Raw genomic sequence first — 23,732 nt, forward strand, 5'->3', positions numbered from 1 at the left:
GAAAAAGGTGATATTTATTAAAATTTGTGTCCCAACAATTATTTGTGAGGTTGAACAGCTTTTCATATATTTTTGGGCAATTTATATTTCTGCCATATGTTTGTATCCTTCATCTATTTTTGTTATGGGAGGTGTCAATTTACTTACTGATCTCTACATGTTTTATGTATTTCCAAAATTATTAAAACTGTCACATGTGCTGGAAATCATTTCCTCATGTTTGTTTTTGTCCTTTGATTTTGTTTATGCTGCCCTTTGCCTTAAAATTTAAACTCAAACATGCCTCTCTTTTCCTTACATCTTTATGGGAGGATGTGGGAAGATGTTCATGATACAATTCTAATTCTAAGAAACACAAATTGCAGATCAAAATGCAACATATGACCTGATTTGTGTGTATGGGAAAAAGAGTATGTATCTATAAATACATACAAATATATCTCTTTGCATAGAAACATAAAGTTGAGAAGGGCCAAACTATTAATAGTGGTTACTTCTGGGAAAGAGAGTGACCTGGTTGAAAGGGTGTACAGGAGATTTTTTTTTCTTATACTCTTTGAATTTAAAAGTGATTGTAAGAAAAACGTGAAATCACTTGCCTTGAGGCACTCCTTACTCAAGCCCATGAAGAACGCTGGCTGTTACCTCCAGCCCTGTTTGTGCTCCTTTCGTGACTGCGGAGGTCTGACCTTGCAGCCAATGATACATGGTAGACAATGATACAACTCTTTAGAACATCTTAATAGGGGATCTAAGAAATCATTGCATGTCCTTCTCTATCACTTCAGAGCTAAAGAGCCAGGATTATTTAATCTCAGCCTTGATTTTGCTTTAAGAGAAGACATGGACGTTAAAATGGGTTGTATTTATAGTGTCCTGGGAGACTGGTTAAAATATTTCCTGTAACTTGGAGAACAGAGACTTATTAAGAAAGGAGGCAGGACGACAGAAGCCAAAGGAAGGTAGAACGGTGAAGTGAGGAGCAGATCAGCACAGGAGCTTCTAAGACAGGCTCTGGTACAGCCATGGGCTCCCCTGATGCCATGTGTGGCTCGGACGAATCTCCACCACTCAGTGGACCTTGGTGACTTATTTGCCACTAAAAGCCAACCAGAACAACAATAGAAAAGCACTTACTTTGTGCAAACGCCTCTTGTACATCGCCCCCTACCCCCGTGAGAGAGTCCTGAGGGGTGTGCGTCGGGGTGGAGCAGGCAGACGCCGAGCGGATGGGCATGGGGATGGGCCTGCTGATGGTGTGGCTGGGGGAGGAGCGAGGGGAGCCTGCCCCCTGGGTCTGCAGAGACAATGCAAGCTATTAATTTGTTTTCCAAGAAGATGCCATATGCCATCCTAATGCCTAGGTCCAATGTTAAAAACAGTGACAATGAAATTCCAAAGCACGAGGAATTCTTAGGGAATTGAGATGGCAATCCTAAACCTAAACTGCAGGTGCAGATGATTTAGGCCGCTATTACGTACGCTCTGAAGTTTGGGTTAATTATTGAAAACTAAGAATATTAGTACAGCATTGTCCTACCATATAAAAGACGTGTGCCAATATAAAGAAGCTGTTACTAAACAGAGATAATTACAACGTGTGTATATTTTCTCCATGAAGGAAGTTCTGTGTATGATAAAAGGATATTAAAGAAAAGCTTTAAATACAAACTAGGGGACTGTTTGGAATGGATATGGTATATTTGCTTCCTAAATTTTCCAACTTGTTTGTCCTGGCAACATCTTTTCAGGATAATTCACAGCAGAAATCATGTCTTGTAATAGTGTGCATATTAAGTCTCAAAATAAAAATCAAATAAGGTATAAATTATTTAATCTCCATTTTACAGTTACAGCTGATTTTGTTAAATTGCTCTGTGGCTCAGGGATTTATATGGCTAAGAGGACAAAAAAATCTTGGCTTCTTTTTTCATTAATTAAATTTATTTTAGCTAGGACATAGAAGAAAAATTGTACATATTAATGTGATACCAAGTAATGTTTTGATATAGGTACACATCATGCAATGTTTAAATCAGGTTAAGCACATATACCTTTCATTATTTATTTATGGTAAAAACATTTAAAGTCCTATTTTTAGCTTTTTAAAATATGAAGTACATAATTGTTATCTATAGTGATCCTACTGTAAAATAGCATAACAGAATTTCTCACTCCTCTCTAGCTATAAGTTACTGTAAGTATAACTATAAAACTTAGTACCCACTGACAACTTTTGCATGTCTCTCCCTTTCCCTTAGTCTCCCCTGCTTCTGGTAACTGCCATTCTATTCTCAACTTCTATGAGTTTCACTTGTTTAGATTCCACAGATGAATAAGATCATGTGGTACTTGTCTTTCTGTGCCCGTCTTATGTCACTTAACATAATGATCTCCATTCCCATCCATGTTGTTGCAAATGACAGGATTTCATTCTCTTTGTTTTAATAGTGGAATAGTATCTATTGTGTATCAATACCACACATTCTTTTTTTCTTATAAGACAAATCACCTCTTTTCCTTGTTCTGTTTTTTTAAATCCAATCATTCAGTCATTCAACAACTGATGGATACTTTCCATCTCTTAGCTACTCTGAATAGTGCTGCAATAAATCCGGGAGTGTAGGTGTTTCTTCAACATACTGATTTCATTTCCTTTGGAGGAATACCTAGTGAGATTGCTGGAGCATATGGAAGTTCTATCTTTAATTCCGTTAGGAACAACCATGCTATTTTCTATAATGGGGGTAAGAATTTACATTCCTATCAACAGTGTTCAGAGACACCTTTTTCTCCACATCCTTGCCAGCACTTGCTGTCTTTTGTCTTTTTGATAATAGCCGTTCTTACTGGAGTAAGGTGATGGCTCATTATGGTTTTCATTTGCAGAAATTTTGGTTTCTCATTTTTGGTTGCTGTTTCCTGAAGGAAATGTACTTCTCTTCATCTATGATAAAGGACTATTCTAGCAGGAGAGTAAGAATCGTAGGGTATGAGAAGGACTAAAGACAAGAGTAGAAAACAACTAAAAACTCCTTATCCTTGTGTCACAGTCTTTAGCATGGGACCTTTCTGAGATTTTCACACCTTGAGTTTTAATGCTTTGTCTCTACAAGAGGTCCCTTGAAAACAATCTTCCTGCTTTAATAATTAGTCAACAAAGGAAGACAGTCAAACATGCATGTAAGAAAATGCATGGAGACTTTCATGCATACACAACAAATTAGGGGTTCACATGAGTTCCACCCCAGTGTTGGGTCTGGCCAGATACAGTGAAAACTATTCTATAGCAAGGTCCAGAGATTCAAATCCATTCAAATTCCTAGACATGCACTATGAGAGCAGAGCTCTGGAATATTCTATTTAGATCTTTGCTTTGGGTTCAGCTGCCTGAAGTTAAAACATACAACATTAATCCTGTACAATGCCATGCTGTTAGCTCACCAGGGCTCAGTATCACACAGAATTGTCAAATCTATAAATTGAGGAAAACCCAGAATCAAAAATGAACAAAACAGAACAGAGCACAGAGAAGAACTCTTGTGATGCCCAATGGGCTGAGGAGTCCATTCTTTCACTCTCAACAGTACCTTGTAATGATCTGTCCAGGCTTGGGGAAGAGAACTTGGCTGGGTTGTGATGTTTTGCAGCCTGCTTTCCTCAGCCCACTCAAGGAAGGGTATCGTTTTTCCCAGCAAAGGTTGGTAGCTCAGCCCCAATACTTTGAAACTCTCTGCTTCTGAGCTACCATTGTGTCCCCAGCTGCCAGTGCCATAACATTTAACTTCACATTTGAGTCGTGTTTTATGAGGTTCAAAGGGCTTTGCATACATTCTCACTGATTTTTCTCCTTGACCCTATGAAGTAGGCATCATCATTCTCAATGTGCAGTTGTGAATCCCAGAGCTCAGAGAATGAAAAGAACTGCTCTCTGGAGATGGAGCCGGAGTGGCAGGACTGGTGTTGACCCCTGGAGCTCTGAGGGGTATAGAATATAGGAACCTTGTTGGACTGTGGCTAGAGAAGTGTCCCCCAAAGGAGATAGATGTTGATTGGGTACCCTGACCTGGCCACACCTCCCATGCATGCTTTTTAAGGCAGGGCCCTCAGTAGGGCTTCTGGGTTTTTCTTATCTGTCCTTTTTGCCAAGGGACCATTCACAGCAGGAAGAGGGACAGAGTGGTGGTTGTGGAAGTTCGCTCCCCTTGGATGTACAGCCTGAGTTTTCTGCACAATCCCAGGAAGCCAGATCCTCTTGCATGGTAGGAAAGTTCACAGTAACAATACAATTCCAGTTGTGTATGCAATTTAGTGTATAAAGCAATGTTACATATGTTGTTTTGTTTCATTTTCCTAATGGCAGTAGAAATCATGATATACTGGAACAGCAATTCACAGTGTATAAAGCACTTTAATCCCAAATACTTTATTTAAACCTCTTAACCATATAAGGTATTATTATTTCCATTTTACAGATTAACAAGCTGAGACTCAGAGGAGATAACTGGGTTACCCAAGGTCCCTGAGTGAATTAATGGCAGAGACAAAAAAGGATCCTCAGCCTTTACACTGCAGGCTCAGGGCTTTCCCACAACATCACAGATGCTTCTTAGGATGGTAAATGCTGTGTCCCTCTCTGTTTCACTAAGTTTAGAAAGGTTTAGCAACCTGAGGCTGAAAAGGCCCAGGGCCTGTCCCCAGTATGCTGCTGGGCCTCCTGCTGGGCCAGGCAATACCGTTTAGTCATTGGGTCATGGGAGAGGTTTGGAAGGAGAGGTTTGGCTAGTTGGAAGGAGAGCCTTTGGGTTTTTTATCCAGTACAGAAGTACAAGTCCACAATCTCTAAATCTACAGCTTTGAAATCTAAGAAGCTCTGATGAACACAGGTTGTTCATAATGAATTTGGGCCAATAGAAAATGAGGCGATTGATAAGCTGTGTTATGTTGCCTTTCAAAATCTGAAATATTCTGAATCTAGAACATATCTGGATCCAGTGATTTTAGACATGCAGTAATGGACAATATTTTAATATTTCGCTGTATAACACCAGCCCTGCATGCACCTGTTATGCCAGGTTCTCCAGCACAGGGCACTTATGGGGCTCCTCCCTTTGTAAAGCATTTACAAAGACAGCCATGTATGTGGCCCTTCCACTCTCCTTTCTGGGAACTTCTCCTTCTTAGCAGTGTGTGTCTGAAGCATTCCAGCCCCAGTCTCTCTCTGCTTAATATCTGATCTTCAAAACCAGTTATTCCTATTCCTTTTTACTTCCTGTCTCCAAAACTCCCATTAGTGGTTCTGTGTTAAGAGAAAAATAATTGACTGTGGTGATGAGGGGGAAAATAACTGACTGACTCTAACTTGCACCTTTGTGTAAATGACTAATAGCTACCATCTCTCAACTGAATCTCTTAACTGGAGAAACTCCAAGCATTCTGATTACATGAAGAATTTAGATGGAAGATTTTGTGTTGAAGAAAAGATTTGGTTGCATCTTTCCCCAAACTTGCAACTCCAAATTCATATTGTCTCTACCCAGGCTAGCAGGCGTAGATGCTGGCTGCCTGGGAGATGCCAGCCCCATCTTTCTTTGTTGGGACACTACCCAGTTTGAAACACAATAACTTCCTAGCACCTACTGTGCCAAATGCCTTCTCTGGTCTTCCTTTCTGTCCCATTCTTGCAGGGTCACTAGAACAGGGCAGATGCCCCTTTGCATTTGGGTAGATGCCCCTTTGCATTTGGGTAGATCGGTGGCAATATCACTGAGTTTCATTTGCACAGGTGATGACCCCTATAGATGGCTGCCTCTGGCCTGACCATCAAACATGGCTGTCAGCTAACAACTTTAGAAGAGTTAAAGTGAACAATCTCTATGATCATTTTTCCTTGGAAATTACTCAGTGATTAATGGAGCAAAGACTTAAGGGATGATGGTCCATGCAGATCAATAAGTAGATCTAAAATTCCCAAGGAGAGAGTTGATTTATGGAAGAAGGAAAACATATATCACACTTGCCAAATTTAAAATAGGTCTCTTCCTAGAGAATAAATGAAAAATTAATTTCTATGCACCATCCCCTGAGTTCATTCAACCTGCCTTTGCATCAATCATTAAGTTTGAAAAGATCCATAAATTTTCCAATTTTTTTCAGGAAGTATTTTGATTTCTACTCAGCTCTAGAAATGAGGGATGCTTCAAGGAAAAGGGCAAAGGTCTAAAGGCTGAACCAGCCTACCTTAATAAAATGCAGAGCATTACTCCCGCCCAAGTCTGCCTCTTAGTTTTGTCTACAAGTGCAGCCTGGTCATGCCTGGTTGTACCTAGCAGCCTGGGAAGTGTAGTAAAATAGTGTGCAGCACATTTCTTCTAACACAGTTCATTGACTGCCATGGCACTTATGATAATTTCTACAGTTTAGCTTCTTAAAGGGATTTTTGTGTACAAAGTATACTGGTCAAGGAGTAGGTGTTATTTGGCTTGAGCCTTGATTGCAGAGATTCCCCAGGAAGGAAAAATGAAGTACATCTGGGTTTTGGAATAGCCTGAGCAAGGCATAGGATGTGCAAGGGGTATGGGAGGGATGGCAGGGAGATCAGTGTGGCCGAAGTGCCAGGTTCCCTGTGGAAAGTAGGAAAACGTGAGCAGGGAAGGGAGGAGCTGAGCTTGGGGCTTGTAGTATGGAGTTGATCCTGAACTAGAGTAGAGGGTCAACTTTGAAGGTTTTAAGCAGAGAAATTATTTTTATTTCTCTAGAATTAACCCCAAATTTAAAATAAAACAGAAGATAGACACTGAGAGGGTATATTTTTTGAAAACTAAATATTAGCCTTTATATTGCAGTTGATTATTTATAAGGTGAACTATTCCCTCCCTCATATTTGACTGGTGCAGGACTCCACAGAAAACCCATCAAAGAGGATGAGCAAGAGAAGTAAAGGAAGGTAAAACTCAGGCTGGCCAAATCGTTCCTTTTTGGCCCAGTCGTATTCCATAGTGTGTTTGAGAGAAGAAGGAATCTGAGTGACTACAATTTCCTGAGTTAAATGGACCATTCAGGTAAAAATAGAGAAGAGATTGGGCCAGGAGATGGAATTTGGGATGGTATTTGACTTTTCCCTCCATCAAGTTAAAATGATTGTACTATTTAACAGAATACCAATAATATACCCCTCCCAAATAAGGAACAATTTGATTCAAAAGTTAGAAATGTAGTTTTTAAAATGTATTCTTATTGTAAATCCAAAAAAGAAATTCCTGTTAATAAACACAAATTTAATTTTGGTCCTTGATTAAAATGGGTAACTTGTACATCTCTATGACAGAGAAATCTATGTTATAAATGAAATCTTTCAGAAAAGACTGTCAATGTCTTGTTGCACATTGTACAGAATGTTTGACACTTGTAGCCTTTTACTATATTGGCTGTTTAAAAATACCTACTCAGAAATGAGTGTCAGCAATAGTCTGCATGTATTAGCATATCTAGGATCATATCTGATGTTACCAGCAACGGGAAGAGATTATCTTACTGGTTTGCTTCTGTCACTTTTTCTAAAATAAAATTACCCTTTACTACTATTAAAAGCAATTAAAAAGAATTAGAACTGATTAAAATCTTGTTCAAATTTCTTCCCTTGTTGGAGACACTATTAACTGTAATTAAGAAAAGTGAATGTGTGTGTGTGTAAACTATGAGTCCTTTTGTGTGCATTTAAATATGCATATTCATATCTGACATTCATATAGTATTTTTACAGTGTGTTCATATCCATTATCTTTTAAAATGTATACAGTAACTCTATGAGCCAGGAATTACCAGTATGTTTGAAATAAATTATCAGGAAGTTAATTCACTTACTCATGATCTTACAGTGATTGAAGAGCAGGGCCCACTATAATGCTGATCTAACCCAAGTAATCTTCCTAAGAAAATTATTATTGAGATCTTACTTCTTAAGCTAAGAGTCAAATGCTTGGCTTCAGATTGGTCATAATATTTGGAACTGGAAAGATACCAGAAACTCTGGAACATACTGTTACTGCAATTACACCCCAGCTGCCTTCATTATTAAACTTTTTATGAGTGTTCTTTTTATGGCTCCTTCAATAAATCTTAAAGATACACAAAGAAGAAAGAGGGTAGGATAACTTCAATTCAAGTTTTGTCAAAAAAGAATTTATTGCTTGTGATACCATAATCATCATATTACAGGCACTATTTTTTTAAAAAAATCATGTTCTGTCCTCAATGGGGATAAAATCATGCATTTATACAAGAAACAGTATAAGTAGGAATTATATATACCAGTATAATAAAACACTACATTGAACCACGCAGACTTAAAATAAAGCAAGTAGAAGTTAATTAAATCAAGCACAGTTGGTTTTTTGGGGGGCTTTAAAGGTTTGATTTTACAAAGAGAACGTCCCCAGAGGGGAAAGGCTCATAAATAAAAACAGAATTTAGAAGCAGATGCTGGTCTAAAACCTCTAAATTCTCTCCTTAGATCATGTTATACGATAAGCAGTCTATAGGTATGGATGGTACTTATTTCTTTATAGAACTGCTTCTATAGGGCTGCAATTTATAGGGTTCTGTCTTTAATTTAGACTGAAGGTCAGTATGAGAAACAGCCACATGAAATCTATGACTTTGTTTTTTCATTTTATTATTCGGTACTTCTATAAAGTTCCAAGTGAAGATTTTCTTTTATATTTTATGCTGCAGAAATTTTGCTCTCCTGAGAAGTGGCATTCTGATACTGATAGAACCACAGGTCATATTTTTCTTTTTTTGTGTCATTGTCAGAAAGCTCAGAGAAACACCGTTGGCCCTTATGATTAGCATATTTACATTTCCTTTTCCTTAGTTTTATATTTTTCTATTTCCATTTTAGGAAGTTACTGTTCATATATTTTGTTGTAAGCGGCCTTGGGTCCTTTTTTGAAGAGAGGCTTGAGTATAAAAGGAAAGTGATAAGAGTAAAACAGGTAAACTCTCCTTCCAGACAATCTGCTACTGACTTCTGGGGGTACTAAGGGCTTGTAAGTCCCAATGCAGGCTGACCCTCGCAGATACTGGAGCTGGAAGGGGATCGGAGGGGCTAGAAAGGCGAGACAGCAGTGATGTCACCTTGAGGGCACTGCCTGGTTGGGCTCTGTGCCTCTGTTTATGAATTTCCTGCTCAAAGGGAGTTTTTCAAAAATGTGCTGCTTGGAAAATGGTAGGGAAAGGATCCTGAAGGGAAATGTCTAAAGCAGGGTTGATGGACTAAGGATGATCACCCTCTCTTTCCACTAGGAGGAAGAAGGTTGTATTTGAGCAATATTTTCTTTTTCTATGCACATGATAAGTAAGTTACCGGAAAGAAAAGAGGCCATTTGCAAAGGGAAGTATCAGGAGAAAGGTATTTTCTCTACCATGATCTAAGTGTGTTGAGAGCATAATAGCAATCCCCATTTATGCCTTTATGGGCAGTAACACAGGCTGTCGGTGTGGTGTGTCTACCCCAAAGGGACTATCCCTCTTTAAAATTTGACTGAAGTTCAGTAATTTTTTCCACAAAATACAAAATAATGTAGTACATTGTCTTTATTATCTATCATTACAGGTTAGTTTAACACTTTTCCTTTTTTTACAGATGATGGGAATGAAGGGTAAAAATGTGTTCAGCATTTTGCAAACGTTCTTTGTTACACACAAACACACACAATGAATAATAGAAAAGAGCATACAGAAGAATTAAAAAGATGTTGAAATCGGACAGGCTGCAGTTCTAATCAATCCATGGAAATGCTGTGAAACTTTTAAATAATGCTAGCAAGTCGGATATATTGTCATATACAGGTTGGTACATGCACCGAACAGTACAGCTGCTTTCTTTGGCCTCTATTTAATTTACCATATTATTACTGTTATTATTTTGAGTATGCTACTCCCTTTCTTGGCTTCTGAATCTGACCATATGGGCTAGACACAGGGCTCCAGTTTAGGACAAGGTTAGAGAATCCCAATGCCCCTAACTATGGAAAAAAAATGTATGTAATGACCTTGGGAACTCCCAGAGCAGAAAGGTTTTGGTGATGAGAAAGGCTGAAAGTTTCCTATTTTTTAGAGATTATTGTCAATCAACATCTGCTTTGGGGAAGAACCAAAAAGATGGGAAGTGGATAGTCAGGTACTTGGTATAGTCTTTCACATGATTGAGCACATTGTGGTGAGCAGTGGGAGAGAGAGGGGGCCTAGTAGTTATTTGATGGTAGGGGATTTTTACAAAAATCCCTCACCTGATTCTTACAAAAAGTTTCTGCACTTTTTCAACAGAACAGAAACTGAACTGAATATTCATGGAGAGGACATGAGGATTTGCGTTTGCGTGGTGTAGGTTTTAAGACAACATTAACCTCTGGGTAGCTCTAGTGGCTGTGTTTTTCTATTAAGAGAAGGGTCTGATCATCAGTGCAGAGAAGCATAAAACTGATTTGAAACATACACACTGGGGGATCTAAAATGTTTCCAACAAATTACAGTTTGTTCCCTCTTCTAAAAGATATAATAGTTCTTCTTTTGGTGCAGACAGCAGTGATAGTTATAAAAAATGCTAAATTTTATAATCTCAATTCAAGCACTACATTGAAAAGGAAGCAAATTAGTATAATTCTTTTTTCTTTCCAAACTGAAGCATGAACATACATTAGAGGCAAAAGCAATGAGAAAAACAGCAGGACGGCAGGCCCCTCCACTGTTAGTTAAGACCTGCAGTAGGGGACATAACTTACTCCCTGCTTCAGTTCTTCTTCCTACAGAAAGATCGAATCAATAACAGTTAGATTACCCAGGGTTCCCATAAGAGCATCTACACAGTGTGAAGGAAGGCAAGATGGAGGAAATGTCAACATAGGTATGAAGGTAGGTCCAGGCCTCCGCTACTTCAGTGATTGTACATCCAAGCCAAGTAGATATTTGAGACTACTGGCTCATTCCTTTCCTCCATGTTTCCAACCATCTCTCAACACGATCTGTCTCTCTAAACTCATGTTTGTATATCTTGGTAAAAAAGCTGTACTCAGTTGGCCCAGGTTGGTACCAAGATAGTAGGTGGTCAATAGACAACTATCCCAACATTACAGTAACAGAAGCTATAGGAAGACCAGCAGAGGGCATTTCCCAAAGTTTCCTGCCATTCAGTTAAAGGTAAGATGAATTTGGACCTCTTCATCTGACATGTTTGGAAAGGGAAGCAAAAAAGAGCTTTTCTGTCAGATCAAATCAGACCATAGGCCAGAAACAGCAGCAACTTATCAATGATCTAGTTCTATCTTACTATAAATTATACAAAACTCCTTGAATTCTATACTTTATGTGCCTAATGCACTAAAATGTAAATTTTGTGAAGTAGTGATAAAGCATTCCCCAAGTGGACACTGATGATAAAGAAAAAAGGATGAAAAGTGGAACAAAACAATAAAGAAAACAAAAGAAAGAAACATTACAAGTGTAGTGCCTGGGAACAGAGGATGCAAAATTATTTGCTAAAGAAAGGAAAGAAAAACTAAAAAGAAATAGAAAGAAAGAAAAAATAAAGAAAAAGAGAAGCAAAGAGGGAAGAAGGAAAGAAAGAAGGGAAAGGAAAAAAGAAAGAAGGAAGGACAATACAGAAAAGACCAGTGATGGTGTGTTGGGGATACTGTATAAGGGGTATGTATGAATTAAAAGTCAGGGCATCTTGCCTTACAGTGAGCTGCCTAGGGACATTTCCTTCATTTTTCTCCTATCAGAAGCTTTAATTCTGATAGTTTGATCCATTTGTGGCAGTTTCAATCCATTTTGTTTCATGTTTGCTCATCTTGGGCAGGATGACCATGAAGCAGTGATAATTCTACCAGGCCAACTGTGGACATGTGGCCATAATTCATCTACTTTTGCTTTGCAAAGTAATTTAGTGGTACTGATGAAGGAAATAAGGGTTTACTGAAGGAGGACTGTCACTTCCAAAGTGAATAATAGATTACAGCACTCTATAAAGGACTTCTATAGACCACCTTGTTAAATAGTCTTCTACAACAGTAAGGAAATATTCCCATTTACAGTTTATATTTGAAATCTGTAGAAGTCATGTGACTTGTTATAGCTATACAAATGGGACCAAATACTGAAATAAACAAAAATTAATCTTCTTAATAAAACTGTAATCACCAAGATTGTTTAGTGGCTATTTCTTAATTTTCTGAATTGGACATTAGCCTCTGTTCAATTTAGTTAGAACTGTTGAAAGCTATTTCATGTAAGACACTTCTAAATAAATCCAGTTTTATCATTTTTAGGGACAACATAAAGATCAAGAACTAGAAATAGGTCAAGAGGTTGCTCTATGAAGGGCATTAGCAATTCAGTGCCAGGAAATGGATCAGAATAAGCTCTGTAATTGACTGCTACTCTTTCATGGGTCCAAGAAATGGTTCCATATCTCAGTTTGCAACATTTTGGGGGGAAATCACATATAGTTACTGTATAGGTAAAGCCATCACACATTATATGCAGAAAAATTTATAAATGCTTCAGTTGTAGGTTTATTTGAAATGTCTTACCTTTAGGAGCTTCATGAGACCTTCTAACTGGACCATTAGCTCTCTCCGGCTCTCCTGGAGAGCAGACATTCTCTGTTCCAGCTCGTCCTTGCGCTGTCTAAGAAAGAAGCAGTTGTCATCAGAAACAGCATTCAACTCACTGAGGTGAACACATTTTCCAGTTTTGTAGATCAGCGGACTTTCTGAAAAAGGGAATCTCCAGCTTTTTGATCTGGTTACCAGGCGTAACTGTCTTTACATGAATGGACATTTGCCTCTTGAACTGTACTTTTATTTGCTAGAAGTTATACTAAATTTAAACAGAATTAAAATTCTTTTTAACATTTCCATCCTCCTATGCTGAGTTAAGTAATCATTTAATAAAATATTTTATGTATATTTATTATACAGCAGGCTTTGTTCTGTGCCATTGACTTCCCTTGAGGCAAAAAACAAACACCAAAGTGTCTCCGACAAGGGCCAGTCCTCCAGATCCTCCAAATCCAAGGCACCTTTTGTTAATTCATGGAAAATAAGGTTTACTTTAGTATATGAAGCCTGGTGTAAAAATGTATATTTTTAATATGTTCCATCCTCAATAGGCAAAATGGTGCCCTATTAAAATATTAATTGTACATACTGTAATCTATGTAAATTATTTGGTTTGGGTTTGATTTAATAAAGTCAGAATAAGGGAGTTCCTACATAGTTGTTCTACAACTGAAAGTAATATATGAGGTTTGTGTTTGTTTAATTTAATTTTGTTTTGCTGAACTTCTATTAAACTCTCAGCAAGAATGGACACCATTAAGGACAATATACTGTACCATTTATGTTGACACTAAGAAGTACCAAAAATATCTTCAAAAGGGGAAAGAATTAAAAGTGTGGAGAAGAATATTAATAGGCTACATTTCTGAAGTTATGTACACTTCCAAATTAATTTCAAGTCCATTATTTTATGGTCATTAGTGAAAAAGTAATGTACACATTCTTTTACTTGCCCCAAAGGCTTCTGTTTGAAGTTGAAATATTAGAACTTCTACTCTAAAATGTGTGGATGCCTCAACCACGTATGCATTAATGTGTGAATGAACATAGCTAGTCTCCATGGCACAGACACCATATTAAGTGGAGCTATAGCAGGGTCTATGAAATGAAAAACTGACAATATAAAAATGCCACAGTGAGTTAGGTCCATGACTCATTCAGTTGAAAGATGTTTATAGGAGGACAGGTTAGGGGTATAAATGAGACACTTTTGGTTTGCTTTCATGTAGGCTTTCTCTATGATGAATTCTGAATTTAAAATTTATAAATATCTCAGTCCTTTCTGAATATATTTATGTTTTTGCCCCTTACAGCTTACTCCTGTAGCAATTTTTCCTTTAATTTCCTTTACAACTGCCTCTTCTCTGAATCCAGAGAAAGGGGAACATTGTAATTTAAAGCTTTTAGTGGTATCTTATTTTAGTCTTTGTCTCCTTGGGTTGAAGCCTTCCAATATTGTATGTCTTTCAAAAATATTCCTCAATGACAAATCCTTAGCTGTTTTTCTTCAACTCATGGTGTTCCAAGTACATCCACCGTAGGACTTGAGACAAAAGTGGATAACATTTCTTATGTATTTCTAGTTTTTTTCTTAATGCTGCTGTATAATTGTTGGCATTTTGGTCACAGGAGCACCTTGACAAGTAGGTCAAAGCCAAATCTTAATACTGTAAGTAAGAAATACTAAAAGAGGCCTTTAAAAGATATTAGAAAAATTTAAGTAGCATTAATTTAGTATTAGCCAACATTAAACAGTCTTAATAATCTTATTGTACATTTATCTCACAGTAGTAATCTCTTAAAAATAGCATTTAATTCAATTAAAATTATTTAATAGTGCCTTTACTGTACTCAATCTTATATATTAGTGTTTGTCAAATGTGAGTCCATTAACAAATATGTGGTATAGTCTCCACCATTCCTAGGAGATACGAGAAAATAAAGACTTAACAGTAATTTTATTTTCCTATAGTTAAATGTATTCAGTTATAAAGGAATGCTTTTAGTTTGAAGTTCTGTTGGATTATTTCTAATTTGGTATGTGTGTAAAAGCCTACTTTCTTCTAGGCTAATGTTGGGAGAAATGGCAATATCTTCATATAGATTATATATAAAACAGTAATATATATCCACATTAATTTCCTGACTTTAAGGTTGGTACCATGGTTAAATAAGATTTTTTTCTTAGAAAATATACCCATAAATACTTAATGGTGAAAGGTTATAATGTCTGCAACTTTTTAAAAACTTCCATGAATCCCAGTTTCCTTATTTATAAAAGGAGTCTAATAATAGTATCTATCTTCTAGGTCTAGGTCTGTTATAGCTATTATATGGCACAGCATATGTAGAGCTTAGTGTATAAGTGTCAAAGTAGCACACAGAAATGCCTATTATATAACCATGTCTGAGCTGGAAACATGGCTTTCTGTTTTTTTGTGGCTAAAGTAAAAAGGGAAACATGCCCACTTAGAAGGTCATAGAGATTTTAAGATAAAAATAAAACAATGGATTCATGAAAAGCAAAGTTGCAATGACTTCTTGCTCTCTCCTACCCCCAGGTGAAAGGCATTTCTCTTGTTGATAAGAGGCAGCTGGGAAGGATGTAATGGCGACCTCTGTGACAGCTACAGTAAGGAGTTCCTATGGCTTGGTTCATGGATGGATCTCCTGTGAACCAAGGCCAAAGTCACTTTGTAAGGAGCTACTGTTTGGGAACTGTATGAAAGTCTGAAATATACCCAGAACAGGGTGTCTTAATCAGGATATCTGTGAAATTTCCCATTGTGAATATGCTTAGCATAGAATAAGTGGTTTATAAGTATCTAGAACTATCCTTCAAGGAAGAGTAGTTCTTCCTTCAGGTGGAAGAAATGTGTAGAATATGGAGGCAGGCAAGCAAATCAGCTGGGCCACCTGATGACAGGGAGGGCCAATGGCATAGAAGTTTCTGGAAAATCCGGACTCCTTAGCATAGCTTTGGCTCAGCGGGGGTCCTGGGATGCCCATAAGTCAGGGCCAGGAGAATTATCATGCTGTTCCAAGGAAGGAAGAAATATCAGTTGGAAGACACATCATCAATGACCCAGGCACATCTGGACAATTTCCTAGACTACACTCAAATGGACCAAAATGCTTTCAAAAGCAAAAGCTAAATGGGGGAACCCTTGAAAATGCTTATGGGAAATTTCTAGTCATCATCCCTCCAATAGAGAAACAATGACTGATGGAAGAGACATAAAAAGCACTTAAGGCAGAGACAAGAAACTGCTCTGATCCTGAGAGATGAATGACTATTTCCATGTTGGCTTTTTCTGTTACATTTCTGTGCACTTAGATTTAACTTTCAACTAAAGTTGAGAGTGAAGGACCTAGATGATCCTATTTCACAAAAGACTGTCAAGCAGGCATTTCCTTCTAAATGCCTTTATGAAGATAATATGAAACATCAACTTTTCCTTTTCCTTTCCACCTCTTCTAGGTAATAGTGTAGTCAAATGTGCAAGAATTTCTAGTACACCTCATTGAGGGTAGGACAGCAACCAGATAGGTTGAGATGGAAGAATTTTTGTTCCAGGGGCCGGGGATTTAGCTCAGTGGTTCCGTTGCCTGTCTCGAAAGCACAAGGTCCCGAGTTCGATCCCCGGTACCAAAAGAAAAAAAAAATTTGTTCCATTAAGTGATTTTATTATTCAAAAGTGTAAAGTAACCTCTTCACATTAAGCAACCTGTACGAGCTGCAAGTTCTGCAGATCTCCTTTCCACAGGTGAAGCCTTTGATGTGTCTGCCTCTGTCACAGGCCTAGGAGAGGCACAGTGGATCCCAGCTGGACAGCAGGCAGGGCCAGTGCTCAGGTGTTAATACATCTGAAGAGTAGGGCTGGGATAGAATCCCTAGAAGCAAGCATGGCTGCAACCAATAGGGACTTGTTATACAGTGACACTAGTTCTGATAATGGTTTCAGAGAAGAGGCATCTGTACTTACTACACAAAGTATGATTCAGAGTTATGCAGTACCTGGAATGTACTTGATGCCCAGTAGAAACAGAAAATGTAATTCTTGCTAATTAAAAGTGCTTTGTGAGAGATCAGTATGAGAGTTCTGTGGGGGAATGTCTTTGAATTTATTTTTGTGTCGCTTGCTACACAAATACAGTTGAGCATCTGCTATATTTAAGGTATGGTGCTAAGTCAGCACCATGGGGTTTGGCTACACTTTGCACCATGGGAGTAGTGGAGGAGACTACAATCCTCACCCAAGGTGGGCTGCTTTCTAGCTTTCTGACTCTGAGAAGTGCACTGAAATTCAGGGATTAGTCAGATGACCTTCAATTCCTTCCAACTCGAATGTTCTATGATCACAAACTAGATAAGATGAGGCTTTTTCATTCATTTGCAGAAGAAAGAGGTACGTCATCTGTTTTTAAAGACCTATATGTAAAGCTATTAGGGATCCAGATTTAGAGAAAAGTAGATTTCCTTTTATGGGTTACATGTAAACTTGAGAATTTAGAAATGTATAGCAGTTGTTTAGCTGTTTATGTGCTTGCTTTGCTGAGCATTTGTGACATAAACACACTGCTGATAATGCAAATAAAAAGAGCTGAGTTAAATTTTTTTTCAGTGAGCGATGATGTTTGTGATTTAAAGAATATTGTTTCCTTTTCTATGTGTCTAATAAATGAATAAAACATAAATTTCAAATTGCCCAAATCTCTTCAATTAGGTGTATGCTATTAAAAAACAAACAAATGTCAGCAGTTATAGCGGCTAAGGACTGTTTCCTGGCTGGACACAGATGTGTTAAAGACCTCAAATGTCTGTATTCCCTATGATGACTGGGCAGCCCTTCTTACCTGAGGAGCCGGAGCTCTGCCAGCAGCGTGGGGTTCTGCTGTGCCTTTTCTGGAGTGGGCTGAGAAGCTTGCTCATGCTCAAGCCGAAGCCTCTGGATCTCCTGTAAGATTTCTCTTGGGAGAGAGGAGAAAGGTGAGAAACCAGGGTCAGCTAACTTCTAGGACACTAACATCTGAGCAAGTCTGGGCCCCAGTACAGAGAGAGAAGGGAGCATCCTGTTTGTAGAGGCAGAACCAACCTTCACTAACCAACAGACTGTGTTTCTGAGGTTAGGCTGGAGCTGGCTTGGTGCTGTGGGTGAGGGACAGGCTGATTTCATCTCCAGCATATCCAGCACCACAAAGAAGGCTCTGCAAGATGTCCCTGAGAATTAACACCAGGACCTAGCCATCTCTCTAGTAAGTCATGTAGCGCTGTAGTAATGTGTCCAACTTTGATGAGTGCATTGCTTAAGAGACAAAAATGTATCTTCCTATTATTTATGATCACACTCTGACACCATAAAGTGCCTGCAGCTACCAAGTAAGAGGTGCTTAGGGGGAAAATAAGAATAAAGGGTGCTTGTTACACAAAACTAAATAACCTCATTCTCTCACCAAGAATGAAATTCTTCTCACTGAATTTATCTGTGAATCCCCATTAGGCAAAATTCTTTCTCTTTTTTCCTATCATTTTTCAGCCTTAACAATGGATCTCAATGAAGGAATCCTTAGAAAGAAAGTGCTTTTAAAAGGATTCACTGTAATTGAGTCTGTGACATAGAATGCTATTCCTGTGACCTCTGTCACTGGGTGAGACATGTCCGCCTATTATTGATGTTGGGGCCTGGGCTGCCCTGCATTTGGGTGAACATCAGCCTGGCCATAAATGATATGCGACCAGCACAAGGCAAATTATCCCTAAGTGAATAAGAAGCCATTAAGCAAGGTTATAAGTCACATATTCTTGGATGTTGTGGGTATCAGTCGCCTACGCTGGAAAATGCACAGGACAGAACAAAGCATGAGGATAGGAGGTAAACTGGGTAAGCAAGTGAGATGGCTGATTGTACATCTTTATGGGATACAATATGGTAATCTGATATATGTATGCAACATGTAATGATCAAATCAGGATAATTAGCATTTCTTTGTGTTGGGACCCTTTAAATTCTCAGTTGGAATAACTGGTACCAAAATACATTTAGTAAGGGGTAGGTTCTTGTGTTCTATATAGCACAGTAGGAGGAAGACTATAGCTTATGATAATTTTATTATATAATTCACAATAACCAAAAGAAAGGAGTTTGATGGTTTTGCATTGGAAATGCTGACTTATAGCTGCCTGCTTCACAAACACAGTGAAATCAGAAGCATAATTACCGTGAATATTACATTTTCCACAGGTATGGGGAGAAGGGTGGACTATAAGTGGGTGGGCTTCCGTCTTTTTTGGACTCCTTATTGTACAAAGGGTGAAATCTTTCTTTAAAAGAAATCATCCATAGAAACCCATCTCCCATGTCAAGCAGTTATGAAGGAGCTTCTGTAATAAGAAAGGGGACCACTATGCTGCTCTCCAGGTGCTTCTGCTGGGTTCCCAGGCTACCAAAGAGCTCAGCTTGAAAATAAGAGAACTGAGGTTTCCATGATTTCCTCTAATACCAGCATCCTGGCATTTTATGCCTCCCGTCATTTCTCCTTGTAGGTGGCAGAGACAATGACAGAGCCACTTAGCCCAAGAAAGGAAGAGAGAGAAGCAGGTCTGGTAAGAAAAAAAATAATGAAAAATACATAATGTACACTGGTAGAACTGTGCTGTCTTCTTTTATGTATTTTTATAACCATCTTATGACATGTAGGTACTACTATTGTCTCTGTTTCATGAATGAGGAAATCAAGGCACATATCAGTTAAAAGACTTTCTCAAGTTCAGTAACAATTAGGTGATCTGAACTCAGGCTAGGTAGCTCCAAATCCAGTGTATCAGACTGTCTTGGTTTCTGGTATTTAATGTGATTGATTTAGCCTAGGCAGGCTGTGACTAATACAGTGTAATTTGAAGAGTCCTCTTACTCTTAACACTAACCTCCTGAACACTAGGGCTCCTGAAGGGTTCTAAGGAAACATTGTCTTCTAAAGGTTATTATCACTGACATGTTACTACAGTATGGATCTTGTATGACCCCCAAAGGCCCACATGTTAAAGGCTTGGTAGCCAGTGCTATTAGGAGGGTAATGGGACTTTTAGGAGGTGGGGCCTAGTGGAAGTAAGTTAGGTCATTGGAAGTGTGTCCTCCTCTCTTATGCACTCTGCATAAGATGTACTGTACTACCTTATTCCCACCCCTAAGTCCTGACTTTTTTCCTCATTTGATATTAGGACAGATGGAGAGGAAGAAGGAATGAACAACAAAGTGAAATAAAAGAGAGTCACTAGTGAAATCTGGATTGTGTGAAGATTACTCGTACAAAGTCTGGAAGCCCTAATAGAAAATTTAAAAGGGAGTAATAGACTCTCATAAAATAACATTCCAGAAATATTTATTCTTTTGTCTAGCATTTCCTGTTTTGGTTTTTTTTAATCCAATTTCTGGCATCATCTATTTAACATAAGTTCTCATCACTTCCCAGCTTCTAGTTAACCCTTTATAGATACAATCTGCATATTTAATAAGCTAATTATTTTACCATAAATATGCAGACAGTCTGTCACTTACCTGATTACTTCTGTCTATTATGAAAGGATAAAATTCAAATTCTCTGGCCTAGTGTAAAGCCTTATATATTGACAATTTCCTTTTACTTTTTATCTCAACTCACTGGGCATTAGTCTAGCAATTGTCTTCATCACTTTTCCCCGGATCTATGTGTAATTGTACCTGTAACTATGTCTTCCACTGCCTAATTGAACTGTCTTGAAAAGTTCAGCTAAAACTCCGCATTCTCCATCAAGTTTATCCAACACAACCTAGAGCACAATGGTGATGAAGCGAGTCATTTGGCTGAAAAAGGGTAGAAACGACATTTCAACTTTTAATTTTAATCTGTACAGTGAGGATGACAATAGTCACCCTATTACTCCAAATAGTTGTTCTGAGGATGTGATGAAACACTACACAGTTGTAGTAGTGCATTATACATATATGATTGTCATTATTGTCTCCCCAACACCTCAAAAGAAAGACCCAGGTTTCTCCTGTGCCTGGAAGCTAGAGTTGTGTGTTAATAATCTGAACTTTGGACCTTTCCTCATTGGAGAGCTCCTTTGTGGTTAGAATTATAGTACATGGAATCACAGTTGTATGTTTTAGAGAAAAGAGACTAAGAGTTGGGAAAGAGGGTACTGATGATTTCTGTGAGAAGTTCTAAATGAAAGCCAACTTGTTCTTGAGAAAGAGGCCTCACCTTGGGTACAGCTTAATCAGGCCTTCAGCTGGCATAGTCTTCCAGTTCTAGATCAGACAATACATTTTCCCTCATCCTTGCCCCCTTTCTCCTTTAGCTCTTTCTGTTGACTATTATAAGACACTCACTGATGTATTTTACATCCATGAATTCTGACTAATTTTGAATAACTTTTTTATACTACGTGTTATAGGTTTACTTTGTTGAATAAACAGAAAAAAAACACGACCTACATTCCAATTCTAATATTTGCTAAGGTTTTGTTCTAAAGGAGTTGAAACTCTAGATTAAATCAAGAATTTAAAGCTGGCCCATTTTTCTTTTCTTTTTCTCTCTTTCCATGCCTTTTCTGGTACCTGGATTGATGTAAAGCAACATGTGAAAATGGCGCTTATATTTTCCTTCTTCCTATAACAGGTAATGGTCATAGAGCCATTCCAGGGACCTAGGTGGTTCTTCTGCATTATTCATTTCAAATGCTTAGGCTGCCTGACTCTGCTCCCATTTCACACTGGCTCCAGAAGTGCCCCTTTCCTTTCTTTGAATTGTTTCTCCTACTAGATTTTAAATGTCGTTGATCATTTGAAATTGCTCCCTTCTCTCAACACCTTTCCTGACTTAGCAGGATTATTTTCACTCAGTGGATATAATAAATGTTCTATAAAATAGAATCAGCAGTTTCACAGATTTGCCACCATCTGGAACAAATTCCAATTTGTTTGGCTATTTTTGACCTAATTCTTCACCTTGCTTCCACTTTCTGCCTTCTTAATTCTTTCTGCTTACTACTTGGCAAATTGAGGGGGGTCACACATAACACTTCTTTTTAGGGGGTCAGCATAGTTTTAGAGACTCTGAAGTCATGATGTCACATTTATTAAGATATTTTAATTTTACTTTGTGTCCTAATGACTGGAGCCAGGTCTTAGGAAGATAAAGCCAAAAGTCATTTTGCTAGAAAAAAAATATGAAAATGTGTCAACAGAGTCGATACTTACCTTTTAACTTTTATCTGTAAAACTTTAAAGTATATTTTGATAATTTATCCCAAAGTTCTCAGGTCAGGCTCTCCAGGCAGAAAATAATTATCATACTCTTTTCCTTTACTGCTATAATCTCAAAAGTGACAGCAGTGTTTAAGAATGGGATTGAACATTAAGATAGTTTGGCTCTATTCTTAGAAATATATAATGTACAAGTTTTTCCTATGATGGGCTTACTCAGGACTGAGTTTCAGATGTGACTCAGCCATTCATTATTTTATCATTCAGCATATACTTAACGAGCATCTGCAATATTACAGGCATGGTTCTGGGACACAGAGGGAATTTGGCATGGCCTTTGTTCTTAAAGAATTCCCATTTTAAATCAGAAAAGACAAACAATAAACAAGGAAGCAAACACCTACATAAGATAATTTCAGATAGTGATAGGTAGCGCATGCACACACACACACACACACACACACACACACACACACACACAGAGGACCTAACAGACAGCTGCTGGAATAGGAAGTAGTGGGCAAGATTAGATGGGAGGTCTTTAGGAGGTGACATTAAACTGAGACTTGGTTGATGAGGAAACATCCTGCTGGAACCTACAGGAAGAGTTTTCTAGGTTGAAAAGAATGATCAAAGCAAAGGGTGTAAGACAGGAAGAAGCCACAAGAGGCTGGAGTGTGATGAGCAAGTGGAGCTGTGGCTGAAAGGCAGGTAGTCGGCAGGAGAGGTAGGACCTTGCGGATCATAGTAATAAGAGTGGATTTTAAGCAAAGTGTACTGGAAACTCATCATATGATTTTCATAAATAACATGATAGAATTTGTTTTAAAAAATGACAGGTTGGACTGGGAGCTGGTGGTAGAGATGAGGTGAACAGGTTTCAGATTTGCTATGAATCAATCTGTCGAACAGAGAGAGGACCTGCTGATGGAGTGGACATGGAGATGTTTGTGTTGAACAGTTGGGTGACAGTGTTGTTGATCTAAGTTCCTCTTTTGTTTGGGTCCTTACAGGAAGCATCTCAGGTGAGTCTTCTGCTTGTAACTAGTTGTCAGAAGAACACTGCCTGGTTCCTAGGAAGGCCATACTTGTTCTACAGCTTGTTATAGAAATAAATGTGTCAGAAAAAGGGAAGCAAGACTATCTAGAGGACGGTCGTGTATAGTTTTTAAATGAAGCTTCTGTATATCTAAAGAGGTAAAAATCAACTTTTCAGAAGCCAACTTTCTGTAAATATGTACATACAGTGAAAATCATGGAGATTTTAAAACACAGCTGTACTGATGAACACGTAAATTGATGAAAAAGCCAACACATCTATAAAGCCTTACCTGTTCTTGTTTTCTAGTTCTGCAATCAGCTGCCTTTGTTGCTTATTTGCATCAATGGTGAAGGAGATGTCAGGAGCACTTCTCTGTTGAGTTGGCTGCTGTAAAATATGTAGTTTACATGATTTAACATTGGGAATGTGAACCCATGTGTGTTTGGGAAGACAGGAGTCATTAGATATGCAAACAAGGAAGAGGAATCTTTCTAGCAAAATAAATGAGGGAAAACACATAAAATTAAATTGCTATCTCTTTCAGAAGAACCAATTTTTTTTTCCTGCAGATCTAGAACAGTGGAAAAACAGAACAGAATTCTTTGGGAAGCAAATACACAAAACATAGGAAAAATTGCTTTTCAGCTTCCCGATTTGAAGTCTTTGGGAAGCTATTTCATTCTTGCAATCCTATCCCCATTGCAATTATTCTCTCAGTGTAGGTGGGTTTAAAACCATTTTATTGTTAAGATGGCTCTTTCTGTAGAATTATTGTTCAATCATTTAAAAAAATTATTAGTACATGTTTGTAATACATAA

General features: G+C 38.1%; 1 protein-coding gene across 30 annotated transcripts in view; it reads right to left on the reverse strand.

Annotated features, from left to right (window-relative positions):
- The window catches only part of Dtna (dystrobrevin alpha), a 374,420-nt gene that overhangs the window by 14,646 nt on the left and 336,042 nt on the right, over positions 1-23,732 (reverse strand). For 15 of the 30 annotated variants that reach the window (XM_087193512.1, XM_087193429.1, XM_087193447.1 and 12 more), the window contains 5 exons: positions 23,203-23,300; positions 17,481-17,594; positions 12,594-12,690; positions 10,785-10,805; positions 1,138-1,297 (listed from right to left, as the gene is read on the reverse strand). In XM_087193512.1, the coding sequence (XP_087049638.1) occupies positions 1,138-1,297; positions 10,785-10,805; positions 12,594-12,690; positions 17,481-17,594; positions 23,203-23,300 (490 nt within the window). Of the gene's footprint in view, positions 1-1,137; positions 1,298-8,159; positions 10,806-12,593; positions 12,691-17,480; positions 17,595-23,202; positions 23,301-23,732 lie in introns of those variants that run through there. The other 15 variants (XM_087193498.1, XM_087193490.1, XM_087193464.1 and 12 more) reach the window with 3 other exon arrangements.

This window comes from Heterocephalus glaber, unplaced genomic scaffold (genome assembly GCF_053883595.1).
Source record: "Heterocephalus glaber isolate CG9 unplaced genomic scaffold, H.glaber_assembly_v1.0 deba00000331, whole genome shotgun sequence".
In the NCBI taxonomy this organism is placed as follows: Eukaryota; Metazoa; Chordata; class Mammalia; order Rodentia; family Bathyergidae; genus Heterocephalus; species Heterocephalus glaber.